Source organism: Coffea eugenioides, chromosome 5, assembly GCF_003713205.1.
Source record: "Coffea eugenioides isolate CCC68of chromosome 5, Ceug_1.0, whole genome shotgun sequence".
NCBI classification, from domain to species: domain Eukaryota; kingdom Viridiplantae; phylum Streptophyta; class Magnoliopsida; order Gentianales; family Rubiaceae; genus Coffea; species Coffea eugenioides.
The window spans coordinates 47,218,759-47,233,031 of NC_040039.1; the positions used below are offsets into that span (position 1 = coordinate 47,218,759).

The window sequence follows — 14,273 nt, forward strand, 5'->3', positions numbered from 1 at the left end:
ACCCATGCTTTATTTAGCAGATTAGGCCTGACCAGAAAGGCCCACTTTTGGACTAGAGTTCCGCCAAGTCCAAGTTCCGCCAAAATTATAGAGTATTCAGTTACCAGCCCAATTCAGGCAGTCACGAACTCCACCGGTCAAACTTTTGGGAGAGATGAGGTTTAAGAAAATTGAAAGAGTCGAGAGATTTGAATCGAGAATCTCTAAATATTGGATCCTTAACTAAACTCATTAGAATAAAATTTCTTACTTAAAGTTAAACTTCTATTTTTAGAAAAGGATATTTTAAAAAGAGTAATTTACCTAAAAGCTTATTACTAAAGTAAATAAAATTTAAGAAAAAAGATACTACTAATTTGTATTTCTTTTGCAACAATTGCTTCTAATACAGTATAGCATTGTTCTGAAACGGAGAGATCACATAGCAACGCATCGGACTTTAATTGGGATATCAGAAAAGTCCTGGCTTGATCCTTTTAAATGGGCCTTAGCGTTTGGACTCAAGATTAACTAATTCAAATTCAATTCAGCTACGATCTTATATGTCACTCTCTCTTTTTCTATGATTGTCAATAGAGTTGAACCAACTCAAACTCAACCCAAAAAAAACCCGCCGAGTCTATGCTTCAATTGGGTGGGCCAATTAATATATATATAGATACACACATTAGAGGTGGCAATTTGTCCCAAGTCCCAATGGGTTACCCATGCCCATGGGGACTTTGGGCGGGATGGGTATTGGATTTTGATATTGGGTTTAAAATGGGACAAATCCCAATTGTACCCATTAATTGATGGGAATACTTGGGAAATACTTGGGTACCCATTGGGCTCAAATAACAAGGGCTCTGTTTGGTTTAGCTATTTTTGGGGGGTATTTTTGAAATATTTTATTATAGCAGTGTATATGAAAAATTTTTACTATAAAATTTTTTTGAAATATTTGATATACTAATATGGATGGGATGTTTTTTGAGTTATTGTATATTACTGTAACATTGTATTTGAAAAACTTATTTTTTGAAAAAATAGCCAATCCAAACGGAGTCTTAGATTAAAAAATTATCTTTAACAATTTTTATAGTCATACTAGAGAATATAATCTAGTAGTTTTCCTAGTCATTATCCACAAGAATTTTCAACATTTCAGTCAATTTAGACCTGTCATCTTTGGACAATGATGAGGATAAATATTCAACACCTTAAGTACCTTGGCCATCTTGATATATGTTGGAATATGACTGTATATCTATTTTTTCCTTTATTTGTTAATCCAATTTTTTATGGGAATCCTGAGTATAAAGCACTTGCATGTTTATTTAATAAAACTAAAAAAAATTTAATAAATCAAAAATATTAAAATTATATAAAAAATAAAAATGAATTAAAGGAAAAAAAATATGTAGAAAATAGATTTGGGTATTGGGCGGGATCAATCTAAACCCATCCCAAAGTGATCCCGCCCAAGTTAGTCCCAAAACACATATGGGTAAGGTTGGGCCCAAACCCATATGACTCGGTTCCATCACAAACCCAAGCAAATCCCGCCCATCCCGCCCATTTTGCCACCTCTAACACACATATGTATAAATTTATACTAATTCATAATTATATAATATATATTATATATAATAATGTTTTTAATTATGAACATGGGTCGAGTCCAATTTTTGAACTCGGAACTCATATAATAGTGTGAGTTGAGTTTAAACCTTTTAATTTTAACCAAAAATAAAAAAAGCCTGAAATTGAAAATTCCGTATAATTTTTGAGTCGAGTCTAGATTTGCCAAAACCCAATTGACATCTCTATTTTTTTCTTTTTACTGGGGCACTTTGAAATAATAGGAGGACCTGAAGTACTAAGACTCTGTTTAATAACCCAATTTAACACCTAAACTTAATAAATTCATATTTTAACATGTTCATATGCATTTGATAACAAAAAATTGAATATTTGAATTAATTAAATGGTGCTGAATTTCCTAAACAAAACTTGCTTTAAAAAATAAGTGATAAGTTATTCGCTTATCACTTAATGTGATATATATATATATTTAAATGTATCAAATTTATTACTTAACAATTCAATAAGTGAATGGATTCAGATTTCAGATTTTAAATTTTAGTTTTTATTAAACAAACGCTAACTATTCAACAATTAAAGAGGTGTAACATTGAAACATTTTTATGTAAAAATATTTCCTTGTACACTTGAATTTATGTATATAGATGGCACATTCTACGCATGAGAATTGGGCTACATTATTCCAATTTTTAATGATTGTGTAAGAAGGTGTTGATTGTCTACATTATTCCAATTTCAGAAAACAATTTTCTTGCAATTGTTGAGCCCCTTCCTTCTTTACTACCAAATCATTTTCCTAACTCTGACAAGGTTCACATCTGATGTTAATGAGGGCAGCAAGTTTGAGATATGGTTGCCGCTGCATCATGCAATGTACATTTTGTATAGTGCTCCAAGGTTGTTTCATCAGTATGGACTAACTGAACACTGATGAAGTTCTTGAAAGATCCAATGCTATAACATGGACTGGTTTTGCCTGATATAAATGCAAATTTTTGGACCATATGAACCTCTGGTACAATTGAATGCTTGCATCTAAACACTGAGCCAGACCATATGAATCTCTGGTACAATTGAATGCTTGCATCTAACCACTGAGCCAAGCTCAGTGGCCATCAGGGACTCGAGTCCCTCCTCACCTACAGCAAAAAAATCTAAGGATAGTGTCATAGCACTCCCTTGGTCTAGTTGGATCTGTATACCCACTAGCCCCTAACACAAGCCTCTTAGACTCCTCCTCCCCCTAGATTAGGATAGAGTACGTTATACAATTTATCGTTGCTGGAAAAAAAAAAAAAAAAGAATGCTTGCATCTGAATTTTCTATATTGTTCTTTACAATCTATGTTTATATATCAAGACAGGGAATGCATTGAATGGTTGATTAATTTGTAGCGTACTTGGGGAGCGAAAGATTTCTTGGTTAGAGAATATTGCTTGATCACAACAAGAAATGACAACTGACTTAAAAAACATGACTGTTGCTTTGAATTCTAATAGTCTAATACAAATGTATACTAGTAAAACACAGTAGCTGATGTCTTTATTTACTTCTAATAGGGAGTTTCCCGTGAAATTGATCAATCCGACTTCAACGGTGAGTAATTGCATAACGGCTCCTAATAAATAAAAATTCAATGTATGGCCCACGATATAGAGACCGACGGCCCAAGCCCATCTGTCGGTGACTCTCACGTGACCCTTGCAAAACATTCAGCATTACAACGCTACATTTTCCCTTGGAATTTTGTCCAAAATTTCACGTCGGGAAAAAGGAAATTCTCTAATCATTCTCAAATCAATGGAAGCTCTATGGAAATTAGAAGATAAGTGGAAGCTATCAACCCAAGAAGCTGTAGCATTTTTTGCATGCACTGCTTTTCTGGTCATTGGAGTTTGCTTTGCCACATTCCTAAAGAGGAGGGCTAAAAGAAGTGGACTAGTTCATCAAGAACCATGCATGAATACTGAAGCAACAGATGAAGCAAAGCGGTCTGATCAGAAACAGATGAAAAAATGGGGAGCTGTGAAGGAGTTGCTGATGGGTTCGGTGAGGTGGAGTGGTGTGAGCAAGTTGGAAGAAAGAAGATTAAGTGGAAGTCAGAGAGAGAGAGCTGCACCATTGCCGGTGGTCGGAGGGGAAAAGTGTGAAGAAAATTTGGGAAGGTTGAGTCATAATTCGAGTTCTGCGGTGTGGCAAAGGCCTATATTGATGGGGGAGAAGTGTGAGTTGCCCAGGTTTAGTGGGCTTATTCTCTATGATGAAAGAGGAAGGCCACTTGATCAGCACGGTGACATTCAAAGTATTGATGATTTTCAGGTATTCATCTTTGATTATAAACTCTCTTGAGTATAGATTTTGAAAGACTTGTGATAGGATCTTTTGCAGGCCTAAGTTAGGCTCATTTCCGTCTAAATTGATGTGTATGTATTCGTGACAGGGTGATCAGGAAAGACCATCTGCTTCTGTTAGAACTACTCTGAGGGACTTCCTGTAACAGATATCAGTCAATACCCAACACTTGAATCTGGGGTTGAACTTTTGTTTATAATGTTTTTGTGTGAACTATGATATGATGAATTGCTCTTATATCTTAGATTATAAGTTTGCAATTTGTTTGCTACAGGTCTAAAGAGAGGTCTGTGTGTTTGGGTGCTAAAAATGTTGAAACCGTAAGAGAAAAATGTGAAAGAAGACTTCGCATAAAAGTTGGTTAAACTAGCTAGCGCTGGACGTTCTTCCTTTCAATTTATTCCCTGGTTGGCTTTACTTAATTTTTATTTGCTAGCATCTATATCATCAGCGTAGCCAAATGATCCACCATCTTCATTAATTGTGCAGAACAACAGGGCACTATGCATTTGCAATCCTATGTCCCACCTGATTCTAGAGCACATCTTTCATGGATTGACTTTTGACATAGAAGGATGTTAAACTTGAAATAGTTGTATGATGAAGATCTTGTTTTGGCTTTACTCAGCACAATGTACCTTTCTTGTTCTTACCTCCCTGTTTCAGATAGAGATACGGTGGTCAGTGCTTTAGGCAATCGTTGCATCTCACGAATATCAAAAACGTATAATTAGCCAGCAAGAGAAAAGAAGTGTAACTATAATTTTATTACTACTTTTATCACATTACTTAGACAGACATTTTTTATTGATATCATGATCAACCGATGCTATGCAAGTTTAATCAGCAGAGATAGTCGATAAATGAAAGCAGGACTCTTTCAGCAATCAGCATACGCGTTTTAGTAAAACAAATAGGTCAGCACCTTCTGATGTCAAGCTTGTCCATCATTGCCTGTAAGATTAGACCCTTTGCAGTTTCAATCACTCCTTTCTACAAGAAATGGGAAAATGCAAGTAACTTTCACAATGTGAATTTAGTGGTAATTCCTACAGCTGAATTCTTGCGATTGTTACAGTTTACTTTCTTTCATGCTTTCCCCTGCTGAGTTGCACCATTAATACATGCCAGAAAACCCCAACCCAGGAACGGACTTTCGTTTTCATTAGTTTCATGCACAAAACCCCAAAGAATGCAGAAGTGAGAACGGTTGTGCTTCCACTTGTTAGGAACGTCCAAACAACGAATCCTGAGCAGGCGAATTTTGTCACAGCCACTTGTTCAACCAACAGACCAAGTGGATAGCAGTACAACTATGATCGATGTTAGGTTCAATTATCATCCAGCTCTGATGCTGTTTTCCAGCATGGAGAAAACTTGAACCCTGTACTATTCCATAGCCCTTAATTATGCATTGAAATGTTGCAATTCCATTGAATGTACTATCTTCTAATGCATATAGCATAAAGACAATATTGCACAAACTTTTAACGATCAAAGGAGAAACCTTATGGTACAGTAGTCTACCCAGACAGGTGGTATTACAAGTATCTTGTGTGAGGAACTCAATAAGTAGGGGAGGCGGTCAAAAGCAAGGAGGACAATCAGGAGATGAGACAAGTTTGGAAGAGAATCATCTGTGGAAACTCAATGTAAAGCATAAGCTGAAAATTTTCATCTGGAAGTGCTTGAACAACGCCTTGCCTGTGAGCGAGGTACTATTCAGCAGGACAAAGAAGAGGTCTCCAATATGAAGAAATTGTGGTGAAGACATATAAACTGTGGAGCATCTACTTTTCCATTGCAGAAATGCTGAGGAAGTATGGAATCTATCACCAGTGAAATGGAATGGAATTGAAGACCAAAGCGGGAACTTCAAAAGATGGTGGAATACTCTAACAGAAGCCAGAAGTAGACCTGAAGGAATGGAACTTATAGCACTAACTGTAAACATTCTTTGGCGGATTTCGAAGGCAAGAAATGGGAAAGTTTTTAAGGAAAACAGGAGATCTTCAATCAAGATAATTCAGAAAGCTCAAATGGAGTGGTTAGAATTCCAGGATGCAAATGCAAAAGAGAACATGATGAGCATGCCAGAAACAATAGCAGCTGGGGCAACACAGGAAGATTGCAGAGACAAAGAGACCCCAATCCACATCAGTTTTGCTGTCAAAACTCAAAGGACAAGACAGTCAAATGGGAGTTGGTATCTACGCAATGGCTAGAAACAATCAGTTGGTGGCTTAGTGGGCGCTAAAGGAATTCAGTGGAGGGAATAGCCTGATGGATAATGCTATGGCTCTCAAAGTTGCTATGATCAAAGCAAGGGAACAACAGTGGAGGAGGATTGAAGTAGGAATCCCACAGAGGCAGCTGATGAGGATGACAGAAACCAACAAAACTAGAGATATGAGACTGTTTTCTCATCTACAGTATGTTAAGGATCTAAGCTCAATGTTTGTGAGATGCTCATATGTTCTAGCTAGGAATGAAATTAGTGTTAGAACAACCAACATTTGTGATCATGCATTAAGCATGTCTTTTGATGAGGAGTGGTTACTTCCTCAGTGCCTTTAGGCACTTGTATAGCTCTAATGGAGCCTTTGCTCACTACTTATAGTTCATACAGAAATCTAATAAAATCATCTATCGTTTCCGGGGAAAAAAAAAGTATCTTGTGTGCATAAAAGGTCAAGAGGCCGGTTGGGGTAGCCACTCTAATTATGCAGTCTAATATTCTCTCCATGACAAAATAGCAGCCCACCGCTACCGGCATTCTTCATTTCTTCTTTTACCTGGATTGTATTTTTGGTCATTTTGTTGGGCAGTGGGAGAATTGTAACTCAAATACTTGCGCTATGATGTTCTGCAAACCTACTAAATGCACCGATAACAGGAATTTTTTCAAAAATTTGTAATGGATGAATTTACACAACAGCTTCAATCTTAATCATGTACATAAAGATTACTGAAATGCTCATTTAGAGTAGTAATAATTACAACAAAAAAGGCTCAGTGCAAAAGAAGACCATGAAAACCAGAACGTCAGACAAACCAGGAAGTGTTGATATATTTGTAACGATCCTTCACCCAGACTCTCGAGACCACCTAAGATGGGGATGTGACTAGGATTGGTTGCAGGCAGCTCATAAAGCAATGTTGCATAGGAACTTTCATCAATCTTCAAGAGATTTGAAGGTATGCAAAGTGTTATTCAGGGTGTAGATCATCAAGAAATACCTAACAAAAAATAGCACAATTCAAGCATTTCAGAGCAGTAAGATCAGCTCATATTGGTTGTACAAACAGACATCAAAGATTCCTCTGGATAAAACAGAAACTACGAACACAAACTTTTCTGAACCAATCACAAAGCAGTCTAATATGTATAAAAAAATTTTTAGGGATACAAGCAGAGACAACTATCAACGCCATGTTCAGAAATCAAATTCACCAGCATAAGAGGCAATGAAAGGCCTAATCATCATAGAGTACTTATGGAGCAGAGATTTATGTACCTCACTGTATATCTGTTCCATGTTTATGAACAAGACTCTAGTAAGGGTTCTCTAGTGTCTTCTTCAGATGCACTTTTGTAGTATGCATATAATACTAGTTGCACAGTTCCCAAGAAAGCCCCTATTCCATTCGGGACCTGTAATTCAGTCAACAACTGTCTGAGGGTGACGGTGCAAACAAGATTGGAAAGAAAAATTCCCCTATTTGTTGTGCGGTTGTACTCTATGGGCCCATACCAAAGCATGAAATCAAGTGAAATGGTATGAATTAATGTAACTTACATATACAAAAGGATCAAAGTTAAAGATGCCATACAGAAAAAAGGATGTGCTCATCAAAAAGGTGGAAAGGGAGAGGTAAAATGGCATGAATTCAACGCTCCTTGTCCGGATCACAAGATTCTGCAGAAATACATTGATCAGGACAAAGCAATGAACATTATTAAACAAGTAATCAAAGATATATTTCTCAAATAAAAGGTTTGACATACTATAACAAACAGTGGGGATGCAAACATCGAGATAAGGGAAGCACAACTCAGAAAACCAATGGCGATACGTCGAACTTCAAAATCAACTATAAGCAGGCTGCAAAGTACAATAACCGCAAATGCACTGCAAACAGCTAGCAGCAATCCAAGCATCCTTAGCTGTAACCAATATGTGAACAAAGCATTAATTGAAAACATAAGAATGTGGATTTAAAATAGAACACTATTTAGTAAATGAATAGTGCCTAACCTTTTTAGCCTTTTCAGCATATGCTATGAATAGGACTATGTAGACTGCTTGAAAAACTGCACCAACTGAATTGACCGTGGTAACCAGTATATTGTCCAGAGAAATCAGAGGTGAGCCATACCAGGCACAGATCAAGCAGTTCAAGAGAGCATATATATACGGCAACCCAGAAAACTGTTCAGTTGTTTTGTTCCTTATAATCCTTTGGAATGTAGGTCTGGATATAAAGATGCAAACCGAACAACAAATGAGAACTCAAAACTTTTCCATTTTGTACAGATTTTCAGTCAGAGAGAGGCTGGTTGATGATTAATAATTTATCTAATATATTTTCAGTGAAAGTAATTTTCTGTCAACAACAATCAAAAGATCAAGGACAACACTCACATGGGAGATACAAAGAGACCAAAAGCAAAGATGTTTCCTGCAACAAGAAGCAAGAAAGTAAAACATTAACGTCAATCAGGTCTAAGATCGCTTTAGTAAATCAAATGCGGTATGCAATACCGAAACATTAATGTAGATGTTCGCAGAGCTAATTAAGTGCGGAATAAGAACAATTATGCGTCTTCTGAAAAACACGTCTTTTATTTCAGAAAAGTCTGCAACAAGCCCCCTGAGTTTTGATAAAGTTTATGCTGAACAATTTGCTAGGAATTACACTGATTTGACAATGAACAGAAAGCAAAACAGGATAAAGAAATACAACAGCACAATTGATGTAGACTTCCAAGCTTATGTGTTCAACAACAAATTACTCCCCCACCGCACCCCCCCCCCCCCCCCTCACCTCCCTCCCGGTTTCAGCAGCAACAACTCTCTATTCACCATCTTCTATTTCACTCTTTTATCAGATTCTCCTAAACGTAAGGACTTTGCATATCAAACACTCGCAAACCAAAAGGTGAAATTGAAGAAGGGTAAACTCAGTTGAATTTGACCAACAATGCAAATAAAGACCAACACGTCTCTGCTTTTGCTCGTTTTCAGCCAATTATCTTCTCCCTTTAAGCACCAGCCAAGATTGGCTGCCAACAGAACAACCAAAGAGGAAGAACAGTAGGGTAATTTTTGAAAGAAATCCTCATGCAATTATCAATTAACATATCCTTTTTTTTATCTTAATACCAGCAAAACCAAATATTAGGCCACTTTCATCTAAACGGAAAACCAATGAGCAGCAACGAGGAATTTCAATCTCTGAGCTGTTTAGCATGTGACTTGCATGCAATGTTTAAAATTGAACAAAATAATAAAGAAAGAAGAGAAACGAAGAGATACAGATAAAAGGCAGATACCTGCACCTCCGGCTGCATCTTTACAAATTTCAAGAACTTGAATTGAAGCCAGAGAAACCATCAAAGATTGCAACTTTTTACTGAAAAAACAAAAACCCAATATAGTTTCCACCACTACAAATCAAAATCAAGAAATAGAATCCTTTCTCAGTCTCAGCCTACTTTTATTTCTGCCCTTTTTGTGTCTCTCTCTTTCGAAGAGTGTTTTCGAGAGAGTTTTATAGCACGTTTTTTTCGTTTGTGCTCTTTTCAAGTCTACCTCGGCCGAAACTCTTTTATGGAATAATTCTAGCATATTCATGCCCGATGGGAGGGAGAAAATGTCCGAATTTGATAATTTTCACGTATGGTCGTAGGACTATGTTAAAATTAAATTTAGGCTCTCAAACAGAATGGACCTAGATAAACAGCTAGTAGTACAAATTTTGGCAACACCACAAAATACAATAATTGGTAAACAAAAATTAAAAAAGGAAAAGAAATAGATATCCTTATATTTCCTATAGAGCATATTTTCTGGTTCACAAGGCATTAGCAATTTTTTATAAAAGAAAGAAATCAGAATAATGTGTACGACTAGCTGAAGCCAGCTGGTAAGCTGTGACATCTCGCCATAAAGGCGGTAAACGGTGGAAAAGTGGACTTGCATGCTGAAAATTAATAAGGAGCCTCCACGTAGCATGGTTTCATGTGACAAGAAGAATATAAATGAAAATTTGCATACTTTTTCATTTTTTTTTTTTTATTTTGTGCCTTGTGAGCACATGATAAGCAGAACAAAGCAGCGATTTTTTTTTTTTTTTTTTAACGTAATGACATATTTAATCCAATTTATTCATACTCCTACTCCTACTGGGGAACCTACTCTAAGGGACGGTCCAACTGAGTCGGAGAAATCTAATAGGGATTGAACCACTATCAGATCAGATGCACTCATATGGATTTTTTTAGAACAACCTTTATATAGAGGCATATTGATAGAAGGCAAGATTTGAACCCTTAACCTCCCATCAATATAGAGAGTTGGATTTTTTTAGAACAAGCCTTGTATAGAGAGTTGGTTACGATATCATTTGTGAGGATAAAATTTTGAATTGAAGATACTTTAGTGTTAAAGTTTTAATTGTCGCTAAACCAAGAGTAGGCACGCAATAGAAGAATTCTAATATGATTAGTAGGGAAGAAGTTCATTCTTAAAATCAGAAAATTGTTGAGAGCATTAGATGTCGGGCATCTTTTGTGCCCTGTCCAAAATATGGAACAACTCACAAAATGCAAGAAAAGTTCCTCCCAATCCAAGATATGTTTAGTTATACCACCGTCTTCTATGCAAATCAGAGAATTTCCAAACACTCAATTGACATCTATAATATCCTCAACCTTATTATTTTTGTCAATAAATAATGCTCTGCACTTTCAATTATAACTCTTTTTTGTGTAGAAATTTCTGCATCTGATCTATTGGCAGCCAATGCCATCGAGTTTGCCTCACTGCAATCAGAGAACCACTGCTACAATTTTCTTCTCAAATAAAGAAAGAAGGAAAGAAAATATGCCAACTATTCATTGCAATAGGACTGAAGCTTCCCGAGTTCTTCTGAGGTCTCTAGGCTTTTCTTTTGGAATGGTCGTGCTAGAGTGCGGGTCAAGATTTTTTTGGAAAACATGATAAGCTGGGACGAAGCAAATTGAAACAAGAAAGCAAGGTTTGACTCATGTGATGAGAGGAGCCCGTAAAAGTTGGACCAAGGGCGGTTTTGTGCATTTTACACGTAGTATAACTTTGTTTGCACACAGCATAATTTTATTTGCATAATATGTAATTTTATAACAAAATTTTATGGACCCCACACACATTATGACACACGTTATGAAAATCGAGTTTCAAGACGTGATCTAGACCATACAATTTTTTGTGGCAAAATCCTGGCCATGAACTGTGCAGGGACAGTCCTTCTAATGACCGTCCGGTCCGTCCCTGCCCCTTATCCGTAAAAGTTGTGCTCTTCATTTGACTGGCTGGCTATTAGGCTGTAGGTATAATTAAGAAAAAGACGTTTCAAATGACTTTACATGTAATGTAACCCCAAAGTGATTAATCGTCATAAATACATGCCTAATCTAGTCTAAGATGAACAGAGGGAATGAATGAATGAATAGAACTTGAGGAGGAGAAATTTGATGGCCATTCCTAAGACCCCCCAGTAATTCAGCCTCATAAACACATGGCTAATCTAATCTAAGATTGTAAGATCAAGAAAGGCAAGGGATATATATAAAAGTGAGAAAAAATTAATGGTGGTTCATAGGTGAATCAGGCTTCTGATTGAAGGTTTTGTGGCTAAATATGGAGAGGAGAATCTAGCTGTTTGTTGATGCTCTAGCAAAAGAAGCAGTAGCACGGGAACTAAGATTTGACAGTTTTTTGATGTAATGCCTTCTTTTGTTTCCACCATTTTTGGAGGAAGACATTAGGGAAATTAGCTTCCCGCGTGTTGTCACGGTTTAAATTGTTTAGCGCGTGTGTGTGTATCTATGTGTTTGACCCAAAAAAAACAAAAGGAAAAACTGGCGGAAGTTACTCTCAAATCTAAAGGGCACTCTTCAACTCCAAGTCTAATCAAGTGTTACTCTCATCGCTCCTATTCGATGAATGGAGACTGCAGTGGCGGAGTTAGACCTTTGTTCCCGGGGTGCAATGCTAATGTTAGTCTAAATTTAAAATGTGTTGGTCTAGAATTTTTTAGTATCACTAAATATTTGTTATAAGTACACCAATTAATTTATTTAATATTACATTTTTTTTTTAAAAAGTCTTATACTAGTAATTAACCATTTGCAATAGTTATCAGGTCATGTTATTTTATAAAATTGCATAAAACTACAAGAAGTAAAGATCTAGTGTCTAAACTTGGCTAGTAATATACAACAGAATTGGACTGTTAAAGGGATGTTTGTTGCGCTTGTAATTCATATTATTGAACACCTAAAAAAGTTCAATATTACATAATCAAAAACATTAGTAAGAAAAAAAAAATCGTAACATTGTGTAGTATATTTTGTTTCAAGGTTCCATTAGAAAAGGTAAGAGCAATTGCAAAAAGTTTTAACACTTTTAGAGGGGGCAATTGCAGGATTAGAAGGAATATTATCAAATTTTTGGGTTTCTGTAGATAAAATTATTCAAAAATTTGTAGAAAAAAACTCACCAAAAAACTAAAGATGCAAACAGGGCCCAGGTTAACTAACTTGATCCCATTACGTTGCTGACAGAAGCAAGAATTTAATTTCTATAAAATGGGACTACATTAAAGATTGAAAGCCTGCCATAATCAATCACCTGCTCTGATGTGCTTTTCTTCCAGGCTTCAAATCGACCTGCAAATGTGATCAAATCGCGGCCGACAACGTTGCTTGAGCCACTTACTATTGTTTGGCTGCTTTGAAAAAAATGCATTTTGCTGGGCATATTTCGTGCAAAGTGATCGATGAGATGCCATCTTCCGGTCTGTCACACAAAATCATTAGTCACATCTTAATATCTCTCATTGACACACACGTTGTTAATTCCCAGAATACTGTACCATGCTTAGAAGTTAAAAAGCACAATCTAATAAAAACAAAGAATGTTATTCCCTCCGTCTCACTTTGATAGTCCTGTTTCTTTTTTCACACAGTTTAAGAAAAAATAGTTAACTTTGTTGGAAAAGTAAATTTAGATTGCTATTTTTCTAAAATACCCTCACATTAAATAGAGTACAACTTTATGTGAACTTGAATTGATGGTAAAAAAAGAATCAACTCTCATTAAATGGGGTAGGTTTATAGTAACAACAACTTACATTAAATAAGGGCATTTTAGAAAAATTAAAATACAACTACATTCTTCAATTGGAACGTGGACTACAATTTGAGACAGACGAAAAAGAAAAACAAGATTATCAAAGTGGAACGGAGGGAATATAAAGTGCAATTTCTCCCTCAAGAGAAGTTAACACAATAAATAAATAAGGGTAATAAATTTTTTGTTCGTGGGTCTCCACGAGTCAATGAAGTTAGTAGAGTAACTTTCAAGCCTACACAACATCCCATAAATAGATTACCCTCTTGAAAAGGATTCACGTCATCATCACAATTCTCTTCCCTTTAGTCAATTCCACAATTCCTGCGTAATCTCAATCACATGGAAATCATCATATTCCTATTAGACCCTAATTCTCTTTTCATTTGTGAATTAAAAACCATCGTTTGTTTGGATTGTGTTTTATTTCCCCAATTTTATCTACTTACATCATCATTACAATTTACAATACACCATTTTATCTTCTCAATTACTTTTTTATCTCACACATATCACATCACAAAAAGTACTACAGTAAAAATATTTCAAATAAAACACAATCTAAACAAACCCATAATAATTAGGAGATCTTCAAGTTCCAAGTTGCAAGCAACCATTTGGAACAGAGTTTGAAGAGTTTGATGGGCGTGCCTCGAGGTAACTAGCTTCTAACCTACTTCTGCACACCTTACCCTGTCATTGCAGTATTTACAATGGACTGAAATTTATTATTGTATAGTTTTCAGCTGGCATAAGTATTGATGAACCTTTTTCATAGATATTAGATGCTTAATTAAACTGAAAATTATAAGTTCCCCAACAAGAAATAGAAAAGAGTAATCTCAAAGTTGAATTTCACTCGAGATTTTGCAGCTACGAATTCATGTGTAACGGGGAAAGGAGCAAAAAAAAAATTTTCTTAGATTTAGTATTAAC

At 36.0% G+C, this 14,273-nt stretch overlaps 2 protein-coding genes across 4 annotated transcripts; one reads left to right on the top strand and one right to left on the bottom strand.

Annotated features, from left to right (window-relative positions):
• Positions 1-3,286: 3,286 nt before the first annotated feature.
• On the top strand, positions 3,287-4,312 carry LOC113770706. Of its 2 annotated transcripts, XM_027315260.1 has the most exons (3): positions 3,287-3,906; positions 4,028-4,119; positions 4,214-4,312. In XM_027315260.1, the coding sequence occupies exons 1-2, from the start codon at positions 3,388-3,390 to the stop codon at positions 4,082-4,084; spliced, it is 576 nt and encodes a 191-aa protein (XP_027171061.1). In that variant the 5' UTR covers positions 3,287-3,387; the 3' UTR covers positions 4,085-4,119; positions 4,214-4,312. The 2 variants fall into 2 exon arrangements, with proteins under 2 accessions (XP_027171061.1, XP_027171060.1); XM_027315259.1 differs by having other exon boundaries at positions 4,028-4,312.
• A 2,509-nt stretch (positions 4,313-6,821) lies between these two features.
• Positions 6,822-9,749, bottom strand: LOC113770454 (bidirectional sugar transporter SWEET2). 2 transcript variants are annotated; one of them, XM_027314908.1, is made up of 7 exons: positions 9,497-9,747; positions 8,586-8,622; positions 8,199-8,415; positions 7,949-8,107; positions 7,740-7,859; positions 7,458-7,594; positions 6,822-7,179 (listed from the first exon to the last, which is right to left on the bottom strand). In XM_027314908.1, exons 1-6 carry the CDS (start codon positions 9,555-9,557, stop codon positions 7,481-7,483), a joined length of 708 nt encoding a protein of 235 aa, XP_027170709.1. In that variant the 5' UTR covers positions 9,558-9,747; the 3' UTR covers positions 6,822-7,179; positions 7,458-7,480. The 2 variants fall into 2 exon arrangements, with proteins under 2 accessions (XP_027170709.1, XP_027170710.1); XM_027314909.1 differs by lacking the exon at positions 6,822-7,179 and having other exon boundaries at positions 7,495-7,594; positions 7,774-7,859; positions 9,497-9,749.
• Positions 9,750-14,273: the final 4,524 nt, after the last annotated feature.